The following is a 27822-nucleotide window of genomic DNA, read 5'->3' on the forward strand; positions in this document are numbered from 1 at the left end:
TTGCAAACGCCTAATTTTCTTATTATTTCTCGAATTTTTAATGTGATTTCAACGAGATTTTCAATTTCTCGAGCCAAAAAGTTGATCGGTATCATTTATTAACGATTTCGTACCATAGTTCTTAAATTAGACTACGTCAATTACCTATATAATTAAATATTTTGATTCGATATCAAATTTTTTCTCGCAATTCTTCTCGAGCAATTTCGATGCGCCAGTCATCGGTGACCACTATAGCGGCTATCACGTTAACAGATTAAGAACAAATGGTATTTTGAACATTGAAAGTATAATTCGATCACAATTCTATACGTGTTTGTCCAACAATAAAGCAGAACCGTTCCATAAGCGTTCCGTGTCTGAACGGATGATATAAAACAACCTCTAATCGGTATCAGTCGAACTCCATAACCCTTCTCCTTATTCAGAGGGTTAATAAGAGGGACCGAATGAATATCGTGCTTTCAGTCTGCGCGCAGCATACAGCTACGTGTACCGGTCACGTTCTTGCTCGGGTCTAGACAATTTTGTTGCGCAGAAAACTCTTAAGTATCTGTACGTTTATTCAATTCGTTTGGGACCAATCGTACAACGGTTCGTGAAACATGTTTGCGGATATGGTTTTCTCGTGAATGAACAGTGTGAACGTCTGAAAGCATATATGATGGAGAAACAGGTGTTTTTGTTGCTACTCGTTTGTTCGGTAGCGTCTTCACATTTCTTCGGAGGAAACACGACTATATCGAATAATCGGTAATTGATACTTTTATCTACACGTCGATGCTCTTGCGCTATTCATTATTCAAAACTGCGGAGAGCGCTCTGAGAACGCTCGATGGTTAACACATTCGCGACTGTTGACGTGGATTCACGTCTTTCCAAATGCAAACACTTTCAGAATATTTTATTCCTCTGCTCGTTTTCATTTGTGACTTCTTTTAATGGAAAGTTCTACATTTCAAACAACAGATCGATTAATATTTCAAAAGACATTTTTGTCCCTGTAGCGTCAGAGATTTGCAGCAATTAACTTAAGATTTCCTTCTTTTCTATCGGTAATGAGTATTAGAAAAGTGAACAATTTGCCGGTCGTGAATGTGTTAACACGTTGACTGTCACGATGGTTATCGACGACCAGATCTAGTCATTTAAATATTAAATACATATTTTTCAAATATCTACTTTATATTTTTTAAATGTCTATTTTATATTCTCCGAATATTTAGTTGATATTTTCTGAATATTCACTTTGCATTTATTTTACATACGTACAATATTTAGATCTAAAATTTTATTCATATTAAAAAGTGTGGCTTAACAAATATTTTTCAAATATTTGGAAAAGATTTTAAACCAATATTTTTGTGCTACTAGGGGAGCTTGAAAATTATGAGAAAACAATTGTAGCTTGTAAGATAACTGTTATCGAATACAAATGTTCAGTAGTGTGAATAACTGGATAATAGTTTAACGTAAGAATTGTGATATCAAATAATTAATAATTCTTCCTTTTCATCTTTGCTGCGGAAAGAATAAGTGATACACAAAACGCTGATATTTTTTGTGGTAATCAACGAAATACATATTTCTAATTTCCTGGTGAAATATCTGTGACAATTTGTACACTTCACGTGGTGTGGAACCATATGTAAATTAAACAATAAATCTGTTTCGTTATATTATTTCGTGTATTAATAATATTATAGAAAATTCAACGTTGAATGTCAAACTTTAGAATTTTTATTACCGTGGATCGTCTCTCGAATGCAAAGGGTTAATTCATAATTGAAGATTACATTGTTATTGACAATTATTGTATTGATAATTGTACATCAAAGATATTGCACTGATCATTATTGAAATTAGACTATAAATATTCTTATGCCGTACTTTAACTGGACACGATCGAATAGTTTACAACAAAACACAATTTTTAACTACTATTCAATAGTTGCATATGAAATGTCGGATTATTAATTAAATATTAAGAAGTTCATATCTCTTTTCAGAATAGATGTATTTAATCAAAATAAACTCCATCTGCTTCAATAGAGTTTCCATAACAAAATTTGAACACATAAATGCCTTTCTTGAAGCAATTCTTATCTTCGGAATTAATGAACCCTGTTATATAGCGGTTTTAAGACTATCTTTATGTTCAAAATATTAATTACGTAAAAGGAGTTCGTGAGAAAGGATGCTCAAAGAAGTGAAAATCTGCTGGAAAGGGTTGAATAGCTGAATAGTAGAAAGAATGTTGCAAAACTTCGTACTACAACGTTCTCTATTTTGTAACTGCTTTTTGTGATGTTTACGATCGAGCGTTATCACGAAGAATTATATACCCAGGTCGATTAATCGATGATAGCTATAGAAATTTAACCCTTTGCACTCTCTCAGTTTCTCACTAGAAATGTTTAACATTTTTTGACGAGGCGAAGACGATTTTCCTTGAAACTAACTCGAAGGGAAGTTACAAGTACATTGAGGAGCAAAGATACTTTATTCCAATATTTCACGCATCAAGACATTATACAAAGTTCAATATTAAATATCAGATTTTATAGTTTCACCGCGTCAAATCAAATGACTGAAAGTCGTCTTCCGAGTGCAAAGAATTAAATTTTTCGTGCATTTTGCCAATGTACTCGCCACTTTTTAAATATGAATGGCGAATTACTCTATTTACATACCGCCAAACAGTCAATAAAACTTTCCATCAATAAATTGGTTTCGGTTTATGACCAGGTGCTTTGCTCTTATTAGCTAATTATCAGCCATTGAGCTGATTGTCATGAAAAGTGGCTCTCGGATGGATCGGGTTAGCAGAGATGAACAAATATCCAGTCGATCAAGCTTATTCCGTTCACTTAATTCATGTGGTACTCATTTTACATTTTGGATAATTTTCCAATTCCAGAAAAGTGTTGGAATATTATTCTCTCAATGATAAATGTGAATTCATTGCTACCAACGACTTAAACACATTATTCGACACTTGTTTTGAAGATGAAAATTTCACTCTACAATTTTCTCTCGTTAATACTGCTCTTTTCAAAAGATTACTTTATATTTCGGCTGGCTTTAGCAACATTATTGATAGATTTAAATCCATACTTGAAAATTATGGGGAATCAAGAATTCAAAAAGCTTCCTTGGCTAAATATTATCCGGATGATAGACGATAAAACACTGAAATAGGTTTAGTGTGTAATATTAATTTTTATGAGACATATGCACACAATTACTAATTGACTTGTTTGTCTTGTTAGAAGTTCCATAGAAGTCACCGTGTTATTAGATTGAATCATGAATAACTAGCTTCATGAATATTTGTGAATGATTACTAAATGGTGCAAAATGTGCCAGAAATAGATACATAAATAAATGAGTAAAAAATAAGTAAAATTTTTGCTGTACAGTAGTTGATCTCTAGTAGGAATGCACGTCTGATTGTCAGTTTTCATCTTTCCTTATCTCATTTTCGATGCTGATTCACTACTCATCAGCACAGTTATACGTGATCAAACAAAACTATGAACAGCACAGATCAGCTTCAATATATACATTTGAAACAAGAAAACAAAAGTCGTTTACGAATTACGAATAAACTTAACACGTTGACCGCCATCATAGGTGTGACCGATAATCGAAGCTTCCAAATTGCTTGAAAACAATCACAATAAGAAAATCGATGTCGAATAAAAATATTTAGTAACATTAACAGCTAGATAGTAGTACTTGAGTACTGTGATAACAAATAGTTAATTATTCTTTCTAATATCATTTGCCCCTGTTCAAATACGCTCCTAATTCTCGTGGCAGTCAACGTGTTAATAAGATTCATCAGAATGAATCAGTTTTCTTGAACTAAACGAGTAATGGAAGTTGTTAATCGTTCACCTGAAGTGCCTTATTTGCGCTGATTCTATTTTATTTTCAGGGGATATGTTTTCATGGCGCCGAAAGTATTTCTAGCCGGAGAAGTCGAGCGTGGATGTCTATCTCTGCACAATTTGGAACCACCTGCATTTATTACCCTCGATCTGTTGTCCCCATCGTGGGTCAAGGAAACGGAACTATTAGCGACTACCTCCAATCTTTTGAAAACAGGTAATTGTAAAATGAATTGTCGTCTCTCTGTATACAAATATTTTAACGTTAATTATGGACTGATGTGTAACCACGCCCTATGCACTTCCGGTGCAACATGTAAAGAATAAAATTTGGTTGCACACGAATTTACCACTACATTGAAATTCATCGATTTCAATCAAAATTGTACAAATGTTATGCTATCACAGATAGCATTTCTAGGCAAATTTTGGAAATTTTTTATTTACATTTTTATCAGCCAGAGGTGCATCTGCGCCTCTATACACAGAGAGAGGGTAATTAACCCTTTGAGTGCTACGCACGTATATACATGTTTTTTGATGTTTTTGATCTCATTTTGGTATCTTTGATGTACCAGAGTGACAATTACAAGTGTACAAGATAAATATACACGTTTCTTAGCATTATTCAATTTGGGTATACCGAGGAACTATGATTACAATTTAATTACGCCTTGCACAAATTAACAGAGTCCACCGAGATTTAGGCGGTAAGATACGTGAAAAAATGTTCCGTCCGTACGGAACGTTTCAGCTGGGAGTATTCAGTACTCAAAAGGTTACACCTAAACAAAAGCAATCGTAAAAGGTATTAGGAAAACAATGAAATTTGAACTTAACTGATATTAAATGTAAAGTTTCAATAAGCGCTGAGGAAGTAAACTTTCATCGACGATTACATATTTCTTGTTTCATTTGTTAAGTTAAGTTTAATTTGTTTGTCGCCGCCAAGAAAATGCAAATAGTCCTATATAATAAAAGCTGCGTTACAAAACTATAGATTTTTGATAATGTTTATCATTTTAAAATCTTGCGTAACGAAAGGTTCTTATTTGATTTTTCTTATAGTATTGGAATATTCTTGTCTGCCAGGAAGAATGGCACAAATGAATATAACAAAGTATAAAGTATAAAGAATGATAAAAGATTTATAACTTTGTAACATGCTCGAAGTAGTTATTCGTTGTTCGTCGTCAGACGCACAAGTTGTTCCCGAATATTTCAGAAACTTTAGTAATATCCAATAATTCAATCCTAATTATAAGCTATCGAGTCACATAATTTTTGTTAAACAAACATTTTTATTTTTGTTGAATATTCGAAAGATTTGACGTTCTAATAGTCGACAATCGTCCATACATTAATGGTTCGAAATGAATTGAAGTTTCCATTTAAAGTAGACCGTAAAAATAAGATAAAAGTCTTTCCATTGATATCAATAATGTTCGTTAAATAATCATTGAAATTTATTTATCGTCGTTACGCGAAATTTTTCTTACAACAAATATCTTTCGTGTACATTACTGAAAATGAATTGTTACGGTAATAGTTCCGCTATCATTCACCACTGAATCTAGACCTTTAACCTCTCGTGTATGTAACGAACGAGTGACCTTTGCGTTTTGTTTCACTGGTATCGCTTCGATAAGAGATTCCCAGAAATAATGCTAATTATTTACATTGCTGACTTTGATAACCTTGACAAATATGTTGTCAGCAACGTAATTTTTAATAAGTTTTCCCTGTACACGTCTACCATCGCCTTACTTTCTGAGATATTTGCGAAAGACTACGATAATTAATTATAATTATAATTATTTAGAAGTCTCGACTCCTGATGGAGTTAAATTATCCTCAAATGTATTAACCCCTTAGCCTACGATTTATTTCTCAACCACGATCGATGCAACTATTTTACCATTAATAATTTATTGAAGAAAGAGACAAATTCTAGGTATATTCTCTGCCCATGTCTGCTCTAAAGTATAATATTTCATATTTAATTTTATTCAATTAATCTGAATGCACAAGAATCATGTAACGCCGATGCCTGTTGAATCCTGTCTAAAATCTTCACCGCTGACTACTTCATATAATTGCAGTTCTGACTTATAATTAGTATCAGAGATATAGGCTAAAAAATCTCAATATTTCCCGGATATAATTTTAATAGCGCACTTTAAACTCCATGATTTGTTCAATCGTTGAGTCGTTGTCTCTGAAATCAAACTGTTAATAGAAGATAAGTCTGCCTCTGTCCATTGCAATTTTTAATCTTTTTACAACAAAAATTTCTGTTGGTTTAACCCTTTGCACTCGAGAGGCGACTCTCATTCGCCATTTGATTCAATACACTGAAATTCAATATTCAATTTTTTATTAGGTATCAACACATGAACCTTAGAAATAAATTAGTTCCAACCCTTAGTTTATATAAGATTTCCTAACGATTTATAACGAAAAATATTGTCGAGTGCAGAGGGTTAAGAATTATAATGACTTCTGAAATCTTCCATTGATTAAGGATATACCTCGTACGGATAATTTCATTAAATAAAGTGATTATACTGATGACAGGTTTCCTCAATAGCTTTTTAAGTATCTTAATATTCATTTCTTTACAATCAATTGTACTTTTATTTTCCTTTGCGGAGAAGTGTTTTATTGCTAACACCATGAACAGAGGACGTTTTAAACAGTTCTGGATTCCCTTGTTATTTAAAACTACACGAAACTATAGAAAAAAAATATAAACCTGTAGTAACTATAGAAAACTGTAAGTCGATAAGACGAGAAATAGACACTTCAGTGAGATGTTCACAGAGTTTGAAGGGGATGATATGTTTACAAAGGGGCTGCAGATACATAGACGAATAGATGGAAGCAAAGAGAGCGTCGATTCACGTTTGCACCGTTCATAGGTTAACTGAATGTAACTCTATGCTTCGCGTCACTTCGATATAAACGCTTTCGTTTAAAACAAAATGTATTTCCTCGTTTCGCTCTCCGTGCAGCTATAAACATACCGTAAGACCTGATTCACACGAGCGGTTATCAGTATAGTTAGATCAAGTCAAATCAAAACCGATCGTGATCGTTGCCAATGTAAATAACATGTAACCCAACGAAAGCATATGTGATAACATTATAAATTATAATAGAATATAAAGACACGATAGATTTATAACAATGAATAACTCACGATACAATTACGAAAGTGAATAATTCACTATAGAATTATAAGAATTGATAATTTACTGTAATATTATAATAAAGAGGATCATGGCTGATGAATAATTAACACATTCTATGCGGAAGACGTATTAAATTAATATTATTTATTTCATTAACATTTTATATTTAAAGTAGAAGTTTGATCTCTCTTATACATAATTGGAAGCATTTCTATTTGCGATTAAAGACCCCTGAAACATATTGAATAAACGAGTTAAATAAACGAGTTAATGGAATAGAATTGAATTCTGTAACTTAATACAACATAACAATATAATTGAATTATATATATATATATAATATATATCAATATAATTATAACTATATTAATATGTATAATTGTATATTAATATATACAATATAATTTAATTGCTTTTAATCGTTCAATACGACTGCCTCGATAAAATCGTTGACTATGACTGATCGTGATCTACCGTTGACCGTTAGTGTGAATCTATAATTACAAGCTATTCACTTACAGTATAGCTATCTCGCGGAAAATAAGCGTGAACATTTAAAACCATAAACGACTGCCACGAAACGGTAATTTCATGTTTTTGTCGCTACCGTAATTCGTCATTACGCTCAGCGCGTAACTTACAGCTGTCTGTAACGAGAGGTGATCGCAGCTCGCAGGAAAATGGCGGAATGGTACGGCACATGTTTGGAAATGCCGTTTATCCCCATGAGTGCTCCGACAAACGGAGTTCTCCACTGAAGTCTAATTATTTTGCGCAGTCTGTTCTGCGAAGTCGGACCTTGATCGGGTTAAATAGCCAATCTTCGTTATTCACCCCGTATATAACAATATAAATGGGTCTCCCGTGTATTCCAGCGATTGCTTATTTCCCCTCCAGAGAGGGAGTCGACCAATTCAGTTCCCCCACAGGAAGCGACAACAATTTCAATTTACGATTTATTTAAAGAGTCCGAGACGAGACGAAAGGACCGACCGACAATAGAAACAGAAAAACAAAGGAAATAATATTATAGGAAATGCCGTTTCGAAATTGAGTCCCGGCTCGCTCACATTTTATCCAGTTAGCTGACGCGACTTGTTCGAAATGTGTATATCCAAAATGGGTAACAAACAATAAATGACGACCGTACTCGTCGAACGTAGAATACACGTGGTTGTTATAACAGAGAATTAAGTTGTAATGAAACGATTGCTTTATTTTTTTTAAATTTTATTCCTATTATTTATTTATTTACTTAACTTAAACATGTACAATTCGCATATGAAAGACGAAGATTCATGAAAAATGAGTTACTTAGAAAAATGTTTAGTTCAATCTGATGTTGTTGATCGATATTGAATAAAGCAAGATACAATACATAACGGCACTTCACAAAAACATCAATATTTTGGATCTATAATACTTATTTCGTTCACGCTATGTACAGTTTTTTCATAATAATTATTTATATGTTTTTATTCTTCCTAGAATTTACGAATATATTTTCGGTTTCACTGAAATTGCAATTTAAAGTTTGACGAGTATACTCGTCATAGCACAAAATCTTTCCATTTCTTCGTGACGTATATATTAGCAGTCGTTTCTTGTGATTGCATTCGGACTGTTTGTATTAGTTACATTTATAATAATTTTTGAAAGTGTGTACATTTGTTTAAATATTTGTGTGCAGGCACAGAAACATGCTTGGCGTTAATGGTGCCGTCAACGAAATATCTAAGCGGACGGTTGCGGCTACGAATAAGCTTCGATAATCATAATTACACAGTCGACTCCGAGATAAAATGTTTCATCGAGCACGATTCGTTGCTCACCTTCGTGGAGACGGATAAATCGGTGTATAAACCGGGACAAGATGTGAACATCAGGATCCTCATGCTTAAACACGATTTAAAGCCTTGGAAGGAGTCGGTAAACTGATTTATCATACGAGATAAAAAATACCTTCAAATTGGCTCAATCTATCGCATAAGTTCTTTTCTGCATTCTAAATCGGCATTTATTTTTTCAAAGAATTATTCTATGACAAATGAAACAAATGAAATTTAAGTGGAATTGAAATTAAAAAAATTTCAGTTAAATTAGAATTAAATTAAATTATATAAGAAAAATAGTATCAAGTTTAATCTGTATGCAGTAACATTAATTTTAACATTTGATACAATACCAAATTTAATATGCTATATTGATTTAACGTGATTTCTTAAGAAAAGTAATGCAATAGAGAATAAGAACTTACGATCTATAATGAAAAACTATATTACACAAAATTCATTATTGATATATCGTTCCCATTATAGATTCCGAAAGTATGGATTGACAATCCATTAGAGATAAGGGTAGCGCAATGGACGAACGTGAATATGGAAAATGGCATGGCGCAGTTATCGTTTCCTTTGTCACCAGACCAGAACTCGGTAAGAAACTATATAAGTTTAAAGAGACGAGTGTAATTTATTTACGAAAGATATTATACACGTTCATTTGAAGCTTATTGCAGTTGTACAGTAGGACAATCTATAACGCGATTTAAAAAATCGTCGAAAAATAACTATGAAAATGGAATTTTCCATAAGAAACCGGTACCAGCAAAGTATCAGCTTAACCCTTTGCACTCGAGGGGCGACTCTCAATCGCCACTTGATTGAACGCAACAAAATTATAAAATAAAAAATTCAACATAAAATGTTGAATAAAGTATCAACCTTATGATCTACTTCTCAACTGTGATCAATATAATAACTTCGCCATTAATAATGTATTGGAAAAAGAGAAAAATTGTATGCACATTCTATGTCCACCTTCACTCTAAAATATAATAGTTGACAACGGAATATTTCATTTGCATTCGCAAGATTTGGGTAATATTTATTTCTGCTAAATTCTATTTAAAATCTTTATTGCGAGTCTCGCACTTTATTGTAAGCCAAAGGGTTAACGCATGAAACATAGAAATAAAACAGTTCTGCCCCATAATTTATGTAATACGTTTCTTTATGTAAGTTGCAAATAATATTGTTAATATTTCATCAGAAAATAATGAATGTTTGTAATGAAAAATATCGTCGAGTGCAAAGGGTTAATAGTTGAATTTTTAACACGTTAACTGTCACGGTGGTCACCGATGACCGGAGCTTCCAAATCACTGAAGAACAATTACAATAAAAAACTTGATTTTAAATAAGAATATTTAGTAACACAAGTAGCTAGATCGTAGCGTAATATGACTACTGTAATACTAAATCATTAATAATTATTTTCAAAATCATTTGTCTTTGTTATTAAGGAATAAGTTTTACTATTCAAAACGCTAGAAATTCTCGTGGCAGTCAACGTGTTAAACATTGAACCCTGTAACACGAAATGTTTGAATCTCGTTGTACGGAGTTCCACTGTACTTCATTTAGACGTTGCATTTAGAAGAGAATGGATTGAAATGATAAACAATTGTTGGAATGATGTTCGTTATATATGCCAGGGAACATGGAAAATCAGAGTGGAGAAGAAGAAATCGTACCGACACCTAATCCACACGACCACATTCGAAGTAAAGAAATACGTTCTGCCGAGGTTCAAACTGACGATTAAATCACCGGGCTATATTTTAGCTGATGCAGATAATGTGACGTGGACCGTTTGCGCTAAGTAATTATTCAAATTTTATTAGCATCTTTCAGTGCGTATTCGGCTGTAGCACTTGGAACTATAAATATCGTAACAGAAGAGAATTTAATATTTTCTTTTTATTATATATATATGTATATATAAGATTGCAAGATTTATATACAATTAAATTGATTTTATAATGAAAATTGTATTTTATAATAAATATTAGATAATATTACAGGTACAGTTATGGTAAACCTGTTAAAGGTACTTTGCGACTGAAATCAACTCCACAAACACCGATGAAAAATTATGAGACCAAAGTAAATAATTATTTCATTTGTTTACACTTAATTTGTTTCCGAAGCTTGCCGTTAGTCGTTGAAGCAGTCTAAGTTTTAGGTAAAAGTTTGATCAAACACGAAATTTTCATTTCTAAACAAATGTTTTAGGTGACCTCGCTATACGGATGTATCGACTTTGTACTGACTGGAACGGAACTTGGTCTAGATTGTTACACAGTGGCTCCCAGTAACGTTGTACTTATCGCGAATTTCACAGAGGCTGGGACTGGCGTAGAAGAAACTACGATTAGTCGGACGAAGGTTATGAATCAGGCATTAAAATTGGAATTCGAGCCTTACACGCCCAAATACTTTAGGTTGGGCTTGCCTTACCATGGAAAGGTATTCTTCTTAGCAAATTTATCAGTACTTGTGCGAACTCAAATTCTCGTGGATCAATTCATGAAAAGAGAATTTATGACAAAACAATTATTTTATAAAGATACAGGCGTTACCATTATTTAACAAATCCAATGTTCCTTAAAATTTAGAATGAAATTTACAATTGTTACTTAAATTTATTTAAATTTACATTTTTGTTGAGAACTCACATTAATAGGTATATATTCTATTTGTATTCTATATTCTGAACACATTTGCCTGGAGAACATTTTCATTTGAATTACATTCGAATTTCATGACGATTCGATTAAATGTTGTTAAATGATAATTGACAGAATTTGTACGGATGTTAATTCTTGTACTTTCATGTTTGGTTGTTAGCTGCGTGTTTTACGACAAGATGATACCCCGGCTCCAAACGAGAAAATTCAGCTTTGCTTAAAAGTGCTCGAAAAAGGGGAATTGTTTCCACACGTGGTGCACTGTCGCAATTTCAGATCGTCCGTCGACGGTTTCATCGATTTTATCGTACCTTCGCCTCATAAAAGCATCGATCAATTGAATTTTATTGCCATCGCCGTTGACTATCCTACGAAATATTATTCGCCGGACGACCGATGGAGGGTGAGTAGCAAAACCTATTATTGCACGTTATACATATAAAATATTGTAAAATAATTAACAAAATCCATTTAATCATTGGCAATAAATCCTCTTCGAGTACATTAAATTTGATTTAAAATAATTTCAACTGATATATTCATTTCAATGACAATTACATAATATCTTTATTCCCCGAAATAAAAATGTTGTGCAATCGTACGAATTCCTCGGAAAATCAAATCAATCGTGAAGTCTTCAATAACTTAAATTACTTAAAGGTAACGCACAGAAGGAGAGTACGAACGTGAACAGATTCCTTCGAATCGAATTATTGTCCACAGCTGTGCGTTATTTCTATTATGAATGAACTAACCGATTAATTCATAAATGAAAAGATTATGACTTATTAATTTATAAGAATTATTTATTTGAATAAAATATATAACTTAACACTATTTCTACCGAAGCAGTCAAAAGACACCTTTGGAGATTTCAGCTTAAAATTATTCTCTCAATTTAATAATTATTTCTCAATTGAATTCTGGGCATTTCCTGTTAATTTTATAATCGTTACTGGTAAAGTTGAATGGTCACTTCAGAATATACGACTAAAATCGAAAAATAATTGTAAGATAAAATTTCTACTTCGGTAGAAATAGTGTTAACATTACGAATTATCGATTCATAGAAAACGATAAAATTGATCGATAATATAAACGTCTATCAGGTTTTCATGGATCAACCTACGGCACGTATCGATGTAGATCCTTGGTATTCACCGTCCGACAGTTACTTGGCGGTAGCTCGAGGGAATCAGCCTATCGTATGCGGTGAAAAATATTCTTTCAATGTGATGTACACAGTATCGTCGAAGAATACCATTAACGAGTCCATTCCATTCTATTATTCGATTAATTCGAAAGGAGATCTTTTGATACACGGCCACGTGAAACACAAACCCAGTCGGGACACCATATTAAATTATTCAGAATTTCATAATATATTAGGCGCCGTCGACCCTCCGGACAACCACACGGAACGAAGCAACGTTGTACATAGGTATATTCACTGATTTTGCTTTTTTCTTGTCAACTATGTTATATCTTCATTGTGTCGTTATATAAATACTGAATGATTTATATTATTATTTGAGCCACTCATTGGACAAACCGATCAACTGCACGAAACAATAAGTTGAGAAAAGTGATGCGATAGTTATATATTAATTTTAAAAACATTGAATGCGAAATAATCATAATGTATTCTACTCGATTAACATAGGTATAGTTTAAATCTAACAGGTATGTAAACTACATAAAATAGTATATTCTTGAAGTAACTATTATTATTGCAATGTTTTTCTTATAATGAAATTTATATTAAATATAAAAGGTTAAGAGCCAATGAGGCGCTTTAATGATAAAATCTTAATAATTGCAAAAAGTGGAGTTAATCGATTTGACCAGTGAGCGGCTCATTTATAAATCGATAGAACTTAATTAATCACAAATTGTATTCGTTGTCTTATTTATTACTGGAAACTTTCCGATAAAACTCGAAGAGTCAGAAAATTACATAGACAAAGTCGTTTGAATGAGTCGTTCAGAAGCCAGTGCAGTTAAGTTCAAAAAATAAAAATTAAGAAAATTAATCTTATAGCTTCTGAAATTGTACAAAATATTCAGAAGCTATAAAAACGAGTAAATCCTTGAATAACTAAAAAGAACATTATCTATTCCATTGAAATTGACAAAAATCGGAAAATATGAAAAAATCGACTTAACCCCTTGCCCTGTGATTTATATTTCACCTGCGATAGGAAAAAGAGGAAAATTTGATATGTATCCTATATCTACGTTTGCTCTACAATGTAATAATTAACCCTTTGCGGACGAAGATTGTTGAAAGTATACAAAACCTTCTGCAGATTCTGCTAAGTTAACACGTTGAATGCCGTACGATTTGATGTCGCGAAAAATACAAAATGGAAAAAGTCAAATATTAAATCATTTGATTGAATTACATTATTATAATTGCATGTCCATCTAGCTGAACGTCACCGCATTAGGTGGCATTATTTATAATATAGAAATATTTTCGAATAATTATCGTTTAATTCAGCGAACTAATGTAAATAAATTTGATTGGGGGTCACCGGTGACCCCCATGGCACTCAACGTATTAAACAGCGAATGCTTAAATCATAGAGAATAAGAAAACTGTGTACTGATTTCTCGCTGCTCGGATAGTTCAATCATTTGTTCGCAACTTGCTATTCCAAACATGGAAATTTGATCTCAGCAAGATGCCGACATTCGACGAAGGGTTAACAACGGAAGAATAATATTTCAGTTGAATTCAAAAGAATTGAGTAATATTTGTGTTTGTTAAATTCTATTTAAAATGTCCACCACGAGTCTCACACGTTATTGTACGACAAGGGGTTAATCGAGTTGGCTTCCGAGCGACTCGAATAATCTGATGATATCGGATCTTCATTGTATCCTCTAAACATTCTGCTAATCTTTTTCTAAACAGATTCCCGTTAAGCGTAAAAGTCACGCCTAGCATGGCCCCTGTCTCGGAACTATTACTTTATTACGTACGAGCTGACGGGGAAGTCGTTACAACCACGTATACGATAGAGGTTGGCCACTGTTTCGAGAACAAGGTGAAAAGTGCTTGGCACACAAATGTCGAAATACCGGGTACTGCTACTCAGTACCACGTGGAGGCTGCACCTTGGTCGCTCTGCGGCATTTCCGCCGTCGACAAATCAACGCAATTCATGGCTGGCTCGAGGAGCAATCTGATCGACGCCACTCGAACGTTCGATGAACTGAAAAAGTTCCATTCGTCGCCGACGAACTATTCAGTGCGACCGTGGTTCCACTGCAAACGTAGGTTACCGTTGCGACTGCACTGTTGGTCAAAAGTTTGCGACATCGGTTAACCCTTTGCACTCGGAAGTCTTTCTTTAGAAATATTCAACAGTTTACAATGAGTTATAGACATCCTCTGAAACGTACATAAGTTAAGAAACAAAGTTATTATTTTAATATTTCACATATTTATGGATTATACGAAGCTTAATATTATATGTACGACTTTATGATTTTGGTATATCAAATTGTACGGTGAGAGTCACCTCTCGAGTAGAAAGGGTTAAAAGAATCTCCATGTTTTGTAAACTCTTATTGGGGCATTTTTGTTTATGATAAAGGAAGTTCATGCAGTACTTGTATTAGTTGAATATAAAGATACATAATTTTTGTTAGTTCATTTTATATATATATATATAGAATATAATTTTTAATTTGTAATTTTTTAATTTGTTATATATCAAGTGGTTCGACATTTTTGATCGGTAGTGTATTATGGGATTTATTTAACACGTTCACAAGTACGATAGTATTTCCTATTCAGTGACTTTTGATTGATATGTTCGAATCGCTAATATTTTTCGAGATAATTCGGTGTTCTTGATTCGGTCTTGAATCGTGTGATAATTGTACCTTTTACTACGATTGAGTAGTTTCGTTAAGTTTTATTAAATAAAGGTATCAGATCGTTCCACAAGTTCGTGCCGTTTATTTTTCTGTGAATATGAAATTCTTATATCTTCGCAGTCAGTCGCCCTCGAATACTTTCTACAAAATTGAAGCGTAAAGGTTTAGTCACCGAAATCCTCGTATCGCTTTGCCATTACAAAACAATACGATATTTGTTTAACGCGTTGAATGCCCAACCAAACTGAATTACTATAGTTCACTCAATGAGACGACGATTATTTGGAAACATTTCTATATTACAGATAATGTTACCTAATTTCGTGGCATTCAGCTAGAAGACCGTACAATAATAATACTGCAATTCAATCAAATGATTTAATATCATATTTTTTCCATTTTGTGAATTTTGCTTTATAAAATCGTGCAGCATTCAACGTGTTAATGTAATGATAATGATTAGCTTCAAGAATCATGCATACGCGACTCATAGATATTGATTTTACAGCGCCAATATCGGAACAATCAATGGAAGAAATTGATCACCTGCCCAATCCTGTGAGAATGATTCTAGACCAGTTCGTAGGAAGACGGAAAAGGGACTCGATGACCGAGAACAGAGGCGTTAACTACGTGGCTGCCTTACAAGATTTCATTGTAAGATACTTGTCAGAAATTCCAATGTTTCCAGCATGAAAAATCTATTCGATGACTTTGCGAATGCCTAAGAATCACTGATCTTACGACAGTTCTAGTATTAACCCTTCGCACTCGAGAGGCGACTTTCAGTCGCCATTTGATTGAACGCAGCAAAATTATAAAATGGAAAATTTAATATAAAATGTTGAATAAAGTATCAACCGCTTGCCTTATGATTTACTTCTCAACTGTGATCAAGATCGTCGAAATATCTCCTGAATTAATCATTTTTCGACGTACACGTGTTAATACGTTCTCATAGAGGATAAGGAGGTGCCTTTAATGATACACAGAAAGCGCAGTTTTCTCGAAAACGAATTCTGCATATTTATGTAATCGTGTTACATGTTGCTCCGAGGTGTGTCTTGTACTTTATCTTCTTTATTCTTTCCATAGGATTTCCGAGTAGTTGTAATGAGCGACTTGGTGATAACACGGCCCTGTGATATAGCCCGGAAACATTTCTATAAGGACTCTTTCACGCGGTTTTCGTTCTACAAACAAATGTCAAGTGTACCTGGCAAGTATACTATATTTTCGTATTACACCGCGTATTCATATTAACACTATAGCCTGCCACGAGAATTTTAAACGTTTTGTATAGTAACACTGTCATAACGAACGCAAATGGTATTAGAAATAATGATTAATGATTCGGTATCACGGTGCTCATGTTACACTATTATTTAGCTACTTATGTTACTAAATAGTTTTATTCAACATCGATTTTCCCATTGTAATCGTTCTCAAGCGGTTTGGAAGCCCCGAGCATCAACCAGCGTGGCAGTCAACGTGTTAATCTGTTAAATGTACTTTAAATCATTTCAATCGTGATAAGCAAGGAATCAGATCGAAGTTGTTTAAAATGTCGATTTTTGTCAAGTTCACGGAAGAAGTAGTTAATGCATTCTGTTAATTCAGTTCACGTATTCGATATGAACGATAGTAAGATTCGCTGTGTATAAGAGAGAGGGAGAGCTAGGAAGGAAAGGAAACAATGTGAAATATTGGCAATAACATTCACAATTTGCTTGTTTGTTTCAGATGCATCAAGGATAATGCAACCTACAGCTGTGCCATTGATAAACTATCTTGCCCATGACAGTGGTAGGCCAGAAGTAATTTACGTTGACCAACTGGCTGATACGACTGCCGCATTGAGATCATACTTCCCTGAAACATGGTTGTGGGAATTAGTACCTACAGGGTATGTCGACTGATTAGTTTGTTCCTCAATTATAATATTTTCTTAAATCCAATAAATCTTCTAAACGAAATATTAGAAAAATTAAACTGAAACGAGTCATTGAGTTCCTACATATAATGTCGTCGTTTATGGTTTCTAATAACAATATCTAAGGATTAATTTCATTTTCATGAAATTACATTTCATCGCGCAAATATGTGACGTTAGTAGCGAACGTGTTAAGAATATTTTAATTCGTCTTCTTAATGGTATATTATTTACTAAGGATATTTTGATTTATTTTTCTGAGTGCTATCTTATTTACTAAGGATATCCACTAGTAAACTACGGATGCATATACAGTGTCCTATTTTCGTGAACTAAGTTTTAAGAGCCAGATCGAAAAAGGAATTTCTTTAGCTTGTAAGTGTTAATCGTAAGACTTCTATAATTAGCAACCATTATATTTATAGTAGTGGCTTTAAAAAGATCCACTCTTCAAATTTCTTTAGCACGTTAACTGCCATGTTTAATATCTGCAAAAATTTATAAAACAAATCCATAGAAACTACCACGGACCTCGAAATAAACATTTTTCGTATCCAACAACAGAAACATTGATCCAGTTGTCAGAATCATCCCTTATATTACATTTACTCTCGCAGGAAAGAAGGTAAAGTTACAATAGAACGCACTCTCCCGCACACAATCACCGACTGGATCGGCTACACAACATGTATTTCGCCTGTACACGGTCTCGGTATTGCACCGCCAACCACTATAAGAGCGTTTCAACAGTTCTTCCTCGACTACACCTTGCCGTACAGTGTGAAACGCGGAGAAATGCTGCATATGAAGGTGTCACTCTTCAATTATATGCACCATCGGTTACCTGTAAGTTCGATGAATTATTTATTGTGGTAAATAAGTCGCGCGTGAAATTGATTTATTAATTTATTTAGTAATTTATTTAGTAATTTATTTATTAACCCTCTGCACTCGGAAGTTTTTCCTTAGAAATATTTTAACATTTTCTGGTGGGATAAAGACGATATTTTGTGAAACTAACTCGACGAGAATTCACACGTACATTGAGGAACAAAGATATTTTATTAATTGATGCATTATACGAAGTATAATATTAAATATCAAATTTTATAGTTTTACTGTATGAAATCAAGTGGCGAGTGATTAAATAAATAATTGACTGTAAAAGTGTTGTTTATTTTACAGGTAAAGATTACACTAGAAGAGGCGCCAGGACTCGATCTGCATCTGTCGCATTCTACCGCTTCCTTTTGCGTGAATTCGCGGGACACCGTTGTCTACGAGTACATTCTCAGACCTCTGATCATCGGGGAAGTTAACATTACAGTGTCCGCTGTGGTCGACGCTAATGTCGCCAATCCATGCCAACCAGGAGTGTCGATCGTTACACGGTAATTATTCATTAACACTATTTCTACCGAAGGTGTCGAAAGATAGGTTTCGAATTTTTAACTTAAAATTATTTTCAAAGTTCAGTCGTACATTCTGAATTGACTTTTCAACTTCTCCAATAACAATTATAAAATTAATCATAGAGAATGTCCGAAATTCAATTGTGGGACAATGATTAAACTGAGGAAAGAATTTTAAGTTAACATTTCAAAAGGTCTGCTTTGACACCTACGGTAGAAATATCGTTGATGGACTATGCTGATTCTGTAGATTAATATTTACCACTTACTAAAAAGGCATAGAATTCTTATAATCGAGTAGCAATAAACAATTCGTTTTCCAATAAACCGTTTTCAAAACTTCGTTTTGGTACAGAGGATTTTCGAAAATTAAACTACCCAATAATATTCATATTACATTAGCGTAACCATCAATACGAATATTACCATCTCATGATTATTATTATTGTCACTATTACTATCGTTATCATTATTATTACTATTAATTCACTTTCTCCTCGCGTCCTTTTAATGGATAGTTCATTCCTTCTGAAATAGATTAAACCAAGTTTCAAAGTACTCTATTATTTTTATTGTTGCTGTTGTTATTATTGCTGTTATTATTATTGATGGTGGTGTATACTCGTCATGACAGAAGATCTTGTCATTTCTTCCTAACGTATATATTAGCAGTTGTTTCTTGTGATTGCATTCGAACTAATTGGATTATTTGGATTATTTCTCCTCGCGTTTTTTTTATGGATAGTTCATTCCCTTCGAAATAGATTAAACCAAGTTTCAAGGTACTCTCTATTGCTTTTATTGTTGCTGTTATTATTATTGATGGTGGTGTTGCTGTTGTTACTACTATTGCTATTATATTGTCTTTTATTCTTAAGAGACGTCATTGTGAAGCCAGTGCTCATTCTACCGGAAGGTTACCCCATCGAAGTCACGAAGTCGGCATTCATCTGCCCGAAGGAGTTCAGCGATGATTCCACGATTGTGTGGGACCTGATACTGCCGGACGACGTTATTCCGGACAGCGGTAGGGCATACGTAAACATGGTAGGGGATATACTGGGACCAGCGCTCGAAAATTTGGACGATCTCGTGCGACTACCAATGGGCTGCGGTGAACAGAACATGATCCTATTCGTGCCAAACATCCATGTGATCAGATACCTGGAAACTGTCGGTATCGAGAATCCTGAACTTAGAGCGAAAGCGATTAAGAATATGGAGAAAGGTGTGTACCTTCATTTTCTTTTATCTAAATCATTCGTAGATTCGATTATGTCCTTAAATGTTCGAAATAATTGACTTATACTGGTATCTAACGGGACAGTCAACAGCATTAACCCATAGAAAGAATTATAAAGTATATAGTCGTACAAGTAGAAGGATAAAATATATTCTTATACGAGTAGAATTATAAGGTATCTACTCGTGTAAGTGAAATTATAGAGTACATAGTTATATAAGTAGAATAATAAAGTATATGGTTGTACAAATAGAATAATGAACTATACAGTCGTACAAGTAGTATAATAAAGTATATAGTCGTACAAGTAGAAGGATAAAATATATTCTTATACAAGTAGAATTATAAAGTGTTTAAATTGCTAATCCACATATCTTGAAAATACTTACTGCTAATTGAACATCATTAACCGTTTCACTCGTTTGCCGATAAAGGATATCAGAGGGAGCTGAATTATAGACATCCGGATGGCTCCTATTCGGCATTCGGATGGCAGAGCTCAGAATCCGAAGGCTCGATATGGTTAACGGCGTTCGTCTTAAAATCATTCGTCCAAGCTCGTGGTCTAATTTACATCGACGAGCATGACTTTTCGCTATCCGCCAGCTGGTTAATGAATAAACAACTGGAAAATGGCTGTTTCCCCGTGATAGGCAGAGTGTTCCACAAGGCGATGAAGGTTCTTTCCTCTGACGTTGATATACATTCATTATTGCTCTCCTACGGATGTTTATGCATTTATAATCTACACGAATACGTGAGACGCGATGTAACAAAAGCACAGAATTAACAGTCGTCATTTAGGTGATATCAAGCTTTCATATTTGGAATGCAATGTTACATACACAGAATTTAATTATTCAAACAGTAAGAGATAAATGCTCTCTTTTTCTCTAACATTTAGAAGTTCAATACGCGTTTCAGGTTTTTCTGCTAATGATTTTGAATCAATTTGAGTAGACGTATAAACGTATAAAATCATTGTCAATCTTTGTCACAATATTGCTTCAGAAATCTCAAATATTCAATTGATTTAATGTGTACTTTTATTACAGGGTGGTCTCGAAGACGACAGTTCATCGACAGCGCTGACAGCGTACATTCTAATCTCCCTTATTGAATTTGGAATATTGTACCCGACACCGCAACTTTATAAAACGTTGAATTGCGTGGAAAATGGAATGAACAACACTAACGAAGATTTATACGCTTCGGTTCTCTCGACGTACGCGTTCGCTTTGTTGGGACATTCGAGAGCGAACTACTGGATGAAATCACTTATGGATCGCGCCACGCGACACAATGTACGAACCGACACGTTACGTAACATACAATATCCTCTAATTAACCCTTTGCACTCGGAAATCTTTCATAAGAATTATTCAATATTTTCCAATAAGTTATAGACGATATTCTTTGAAACAAACTGAATGAGAGAACATACATAAGTTAAGAAACAAAGTTATTATTTCAATATTCCACTTATTTATGGACTTTATAATTTTGGTATATCAAATCAAATGGCGACTGAGAGTCACCTCTCGAGTGCAAAGTATTAATAAGTAGGTACTATACTATCAAGCAAAGAAGCTTTCTACAAAAGTTCATCGAAAAGTGCGAATGAGAAACTTCATCAATTCAATTAAAAGCTTCATCGTGTTCTAATTATTACACGAGTACAACAATTTTGATGAATTCATTATTAATAATACACACGGTGCTAACTTATCGATCGCCTTTAAAGGGAATCATTCGATCCGAATGATATGATAAAAAACTACAAATGAAGCTAAGAATTATTAACTGATATGTTAACAGATTCAGTATTTATGCAAAAATTATAATTTCCAGGATCTTCTTTGGTGGGAGGAGAAATCTAAACCCTCGCTAAGTCTGAGCATCGAAATGACAGCGTACGCGGTTCTCACGTTAATCAAGTTAGGCGGGGATGAGAATATGGTGCACGCTTTCAAGGCTGTCCGTTGGATGTCGAAACAACGAAATGCCAAAGGAGGATTCACGTCCACGCAGGACACGGTCCTTGCCTTGGAAGCTCTAACAAAATATGCCGCTGCTATGAACGTCAACAACACCGATCTCTCTGTCCTCGTGACAGCGTCGGAAGTGGACCAGGTCTACAGAATGCATAACGATAATCGAATGGTCCTAACGCAAATCAGACTGCCCACTTTACCAACTATCGTTGAAATATTCGCGGAGGGCGAGGGCTGTGTGTTAGTTCAGGTGAGACAATACTTTTCATTGAACTCTGATCTATTCAGCTGAATATTTGTAGAAAATGAGAGATCGTTGTGTTTCGTAAATATTTACATTAACTTCTTTCTCTACGATTCGTTTGTCAACTATAATCGATGCAACAACTTTGCCATTAACACGTTGATTGCCGCACGATTTCATAGAGCAAAATACACAAAATGGAAAAATGTAACATTAGATCATTTGTTTGAATTGCATTATTATTATTGCACGTTGATGTAACTGAATGGCATCGCATTAGGTAGCATTATTTATAACATAGAAATGTTTTCAAATAATCATCGTTTAATTGAATGAACCATAGTAATTCGATTTGGTTGGGGGTCACCGGTGACCTCCATGGCATTCAACGTGTTAATAATTTATTGGGAAAAGAGAAAACTTGTAGGGATATTCTACTATGTCTATGTTTGCTCCAAGATATAGTTATTGACAATAGAAGATTAACGTTTAATTCGAACTCAAAAGAATTGAGTAATATTTATCCATGTTAAATTCTCTTTAAAGTCTTCGAGGTGCTAAGGGACTTACGCGGATAATCTTGACCTTTATACTTATTGTGAAGGACATTGATCTGAACAACTTTTTATTTTATATATTTACATTAATATTGCTCTAAAGCGACGATCATTTTATAAAATAAATTTTCTACTACACGTAACAATCTTTAATCTTCAATCATCTTATTATATTATATTTACGTTGTATTATATATTAATTTATGTTTATTTTCTCCGAATTTAGAGTAACATTAAATACAACGTGGCACACGCCACTAGTTCGGATGCGTTCGATCTTTCGGTGTCCGCACATTCTCGGATCCGCGAGAACGAATGTGCGGTGCAAGAAATCACGATTTGCGCCCGCTACAAAATGGCGGATGAAGAAAGTAACATGGCTGTAGCCGAAGTTGAAATGATAAGCGGTTATGCTCCAGATCGGACAAGTTTATATTCGTTGCTAGGAAAACCATCGACAAGTAAGATTCATTTATTTTTTATTTTAATGAACCAATGCTTGATACTGCAAAATACAGAGACCACAAGTTCGTGAAACTTTCGATATTTCGAAAATCGTGAGTAGAGCGAGAGTCCAGCAATATTACCGAATATTATCTAATAGAAACAAAAACTAATTATGTTAACGCCTTGAATGCCATGGGGGTCACCGGTGACCCCCAATCAAATCTAATTACTATGATTCACTCAATTAAACGGCGACTATTTGAAAACATTTCTATATTATTAACAATATTACCTAGTGCAACGACATTTAACAACGTAAACGTGCAATAACAATGACACAATTCAATTCAATTATTCAATATTATATCTTTTTCCATTCCGCGTATTTTGCTCGGTGAATCGCGACATTCAACGTGTTAAAGAATTCTTACTATGAAGCGTAAGTTGCGCTTAACATTTTAGATTTCATTATTAAATTACATTGTAAAACTGAAAAAAGCGAGTTCATGAAATCCGTATTAAAACTTGAATTACAGAAGTGAAACGGTTCGAGGAAGACCACAATGTAGTTTCGATTTATTTTGACAAGCTAACCGGTCAGAAGACCTGCATTTCGTTCACGGTAGTGAGGGAAACTGTTATCGATCATCTGGAGCCAGCGAACGTGAAACTTTACGATTACTACCAACAGGAATTGACAATATCGAGTGTAAGTGTCAACAGACGCAGACGGTTACATTAATTACATCAATGTTAAATTAACGCGCGATAAAATTATGCGGTGAAGTTGGAACAGATACTATTAACCGTTTGCACTCGGAAGTTTTTACTAAAAATATTTTAACATTTTCTGATGAGATAAAGACAATACTTTGTGAAACTAACTCGAAGAGATATCACACGTACATTGAGGAACAAAGCTATTTTATTTCAATACTTCTCAGATTGATGCATTATACAAAGTATAATATTAAATATCAAATTTTATAGTTTTACTGTATGAAATCAAGTGGTGAGTGAGAGTCACCTCCCGAGTGCAAAGGATTAATTTCAATATAGAAGGTGATACTGTCACGTCTATTATGAATATTGAGATTTTCAGTGATTTACTTTCAATTATATAGATATGTATAATAATTAGGTTTTAAAAGTATAATAGTGAGTCATTTCCTTCGCAGTCTATATTATATTCCTTATAATTATTTTCTTCTGCATTATTATTTTCTTGCCTGTGCTAAAGCAATATTTTAATTTCGTAATTCAATGACAGAAAGCGTTCCGAGAGAATGTTCAAACTGTACCGTCAAAAGGAACTTACAAAATAATCTAACAAAATGTTAAATAGGAAACTAGTTATTTGGTTATTAGTTATTTAATATTGTTTATTACAAGATTAGTTATTTTAACGAGAAATAATCAATGGCAAAACGTAATGTTTCCAGAGCTATAATTTCGCGCCGACTTGTAGCAGCGCGGAGCCTACCGAAGAACCATCGACACCGAGTATAATACCGAAAGTAACGCTGTTAGCGAAAGATTCGGTTATTATTAATAAATTACTTCTACCGGAGGAAAGTTTCAAAGATAACAAAGCAATGGAAAAATCGGCAAAGAACTTTCAGTCCACGGAGGATACGAGCAATATGAATAAGATGAACAATGGAATCAACGAGGCGGATAGAAAATCTATAACTTCAAGAAAAGATGAATCGATCGCTGGAATGCGATCTGTTAATGATAATGTGTCGTTCGAAGAAAACTCGGATTTAGAAGTTAGAGAGGAAACTTCGGACGTTGTACAGACCACCCATGACAACAGCATTGTCAATCATTCGAACAGTGAGTAGAAAGAAGGATAAATCACACGTAGAAGAATTATGATCTTATCGAGAAATAATGTTAAAGTGATGTCATAATAATAGTATAACTTCGTCCTCGAAACTTATTTTCTAACGCTAAAAATGGCAAAGATATTTAAATGTTCCCATTTAGGTCATTGAACTGTATTTTTTAATCCCTGTAAGAACGTAGATATAACAATGTAAGATTCCATTTAAGAAAGTAATTGTGCCATCGATATCGTGAAAAAATGACCTAGAAAAAAAATATAATTCATTATCTTTGCCCCTTTGAGCCGTGTAACCTCCGCCGGCAATATAGACCATTAAAAACCTGCCGAAAATCTCATTTCTTCACAACCTCATCACGGTTTTGAATTTCTATTGCAAAATGAAATGAAAATCTGGCTAGAGTGTCATTTGTATATTAAATCAGAAACCATAATAAATAACTCAGAATATTTTCAGATTTTTACAGAACTCACAAGATCCATATTGCTAACCGTGTTGGTGAAAAACTATATTCCCGACGGAGTGTTAATCCTTTATAAACAATTGAATTGCTCTAATTTCCAGTGAATATATCTAATACAATTCACGAGTATCTCAATGTGACGAAGTTTTGTCAGCTCCACAGGTAGAGTCTGGCAGTGGTTTGACCCCAGATGAATTAGACGAGAATCGCAACATTAATTTTGGCGGCGCCGATCTCAGCGTAAAAGCTTTGGGCACTGGAGAAAATCCGTCCACGATTTTCGTGAAAGAAATAGAAGATTCAGAGATGCCAGGGAATCCATCCTTTGTTGTAGTAAGTCATGAATTAGAAACTCCGGAAGGAGTCGAAGGACCAGTGCCGGTTTACGTAAAACCTGAGAAATCCGACTATCAACCGGAAACCGTCAGCAGTGCTAACAGTCTGCACGATTCTTCGTTAACACCTCCGGTAAAGAGTACTGATAATATTTCACGAATATATTTAATAAATTGATATAGATAAACGATATAGATTTAAACAAAAATGAAATTCAACGATAGATACTGTCTTTTCTAATTGATCCCCGATTTCTTAGCATACTTAATGTACAATTTCGTACTTTATCGCACACTTTATGGGAATAATTCTTCTTTTTCTCAAGGGAGCAAACGAAAACCAAACTTTATACAAGACAGACAGTGACATGCAAATTTCATGTAAGTGAACATATTTCAGAATTATTATTAACACGTTGAATGCCGCACGACTTTATGGAGCAAAATACACGAAATGGAAAAAGTATAATATTTAATCATTTTATTGAATTACGTTATATTACTACACATTCATCTAGCTGAATGGCACCGCGTTAAGTAGCATTGTTTATAATATCAAGATGTTTCCAAATAATCATCGTTTCATTAAGTGAACTATAGTAATTCGATCTAGTTGGGGGTCACCCGTGACACCCATGGCATTCAACGTGTTAATTACTGTTGTTGTTATTCTTATTATTATTGTTTGTTAATACTGTTATTATTAATGTTTATATTATTGTTGTTTATTAATATTCTTATCATCGTTAATCTTGAACGTAAAATTTTAATTTAGCGGTGACAAAAGTGACACAATCTTGTCCCACGTGTGTCGACAAATTGACGTTGGACATTAGCAATGTTTATTGCTCGGCGAATACCGCGGTTAAAGTAGCGATCAGACGATTGCGTAAAGCGAGATTGTTGCTGGACCTGAATGCATCCCAAGAAGTTCGACGTCTTCGTGCTACTATCGAATTCACTTTGGATCCGAGTTGTTCCTGCCCCCCCTTAGATTCCCGTATGTATTTTATCATGTAATCAACGATAATCTATTATTTTATTATATAATCGACGATACTCAACCATTTTATCATATAATCAACGATATTCAAACATTTCAGCATATGATCAACGATAATCAACCATCATACGCATAAAATACATACCTACAATACACAAGTAATATGTAATATTTATTGTAACAAAAAACATTCTTTTGCAGCCGGAACTTTAGCGTTAATCATAAACAAGGACAAGGATATCCTTTCGTCTGACGAACAGAAACAAACACTGGACAATTCATTTAATGTATACGGATTGCCGATGGTAACTGGCGTTCCCCCTGAGATCATCATGGCACGAACGACATTCTGTTTAAAACCGGAGAATCGGCCGATCGACGATTAAAAGCAAAAAACTTGTATACTTTTTTTTATCGACATTCAACACGCAAATAACATTGAATTTTACAGTTGGCTTTCACGATGCGCCAACAAGCGAGTGCCTCGTTTCATCTGTAAATCTCGATTATGAAGAATATGCTATTTGCAAACATCACGCAGGGTGTACACATAATTTCTTTGTTCTCTTTCGTGTCTCTTTTTTTTTTATTTACAAACATGTAAATTACATAATTAACGGTAGATCATCTTATTTTTTATCGAGTCAATAAAATTGTAAATAAATTACAAACACTTTTGACGTAATCGATGAGTTTCAACTTTTTGATTTCTCTTGTATCGTCGACAAACGTGATGAAGAAAGAGAGAGAGAGTAAAAGTGAGTGAGTGAATGAATGCGCGAGTGTGCGAATGGGAGAAGGAAAGGGGATAGAGAATATTCTATAGTCC

General features: G+C 34.0%; 1 protein-coding gene and 1 long non-coding RNA gene across 2 annotated transcripts; one reads left to right on the forward strand and one right to left on the reverse strand.

Moving 5' to 3' along the window:
* The first annotated feature begins 267 nt into the window (after window positions 1-267).
* On the forward strand, window positions 268-27678 carry LOC116433093 (murinoglobulin-1). The gene is made up of 26 exons (XM_031990820.2): window positions 268-753; window positions 3944-4113; window positions 8781-9019; window positions 9409-9525; window positions 10587-10753; window positions 10956-11037; window positions 11167-11400; window positions 11782-12024; window positions 12731-13062; window positions 14542-14903; window positions 16021-16169; window positions 16608-16731; window positions 17256-17418; window positions 18063-18291; window positions 18631-18836; window positions 19736-20085; window positions 20535-20779; window positions 21156-21404; window positions 21952-22344; window positions 23122-23356; window positions 23879-24051; window positions 24785-25181; window positions 25810-26123; window positions 26317-26371; window positions 26766-26990; window positions 27195-27678. Exons 1-26 carry the CDS (start codon window positions 662-664, stop codon window positions 27377-27379), a joined length of 5730 nt encoding a protein of 1909 aa, XP_031846680.2. The 5' UTR covers window positions 268-661; the 3' UTR covers window positions 27380-27678.
* On the reverse strand, window positions 20094-21349 carry LOC116433094 (uncharacterized). Its single transcript, XR_004236230.2, has 3 exons — window positions 21201-21349; window positions 20490-20820; window positions 20094-20172 (listed from the first exon to the last, which is right to left on the reverse strand). It is a non-coding gene; the product is annotated as an uncharacterized LOC116433094 (long non-coding RNA).
* Window positions 27679-27822: the final 144 nt, after the last annotated feature.

This window comes from Nomia melanderi, chromosome 7 (genome assembly GCF_051020985.1).
Source record: "Nomia melanderi isolate GNS246 chromosome 7, iyNomMela1, whole genome shotgun sequence".
In the NCBI taxonomy this organism is placed as follows: Eukaryota; Metazoa; Arthropoda; class Insecta; order Hymenoptera; family Halictidae; genus Nomia; species Nomia melanderi.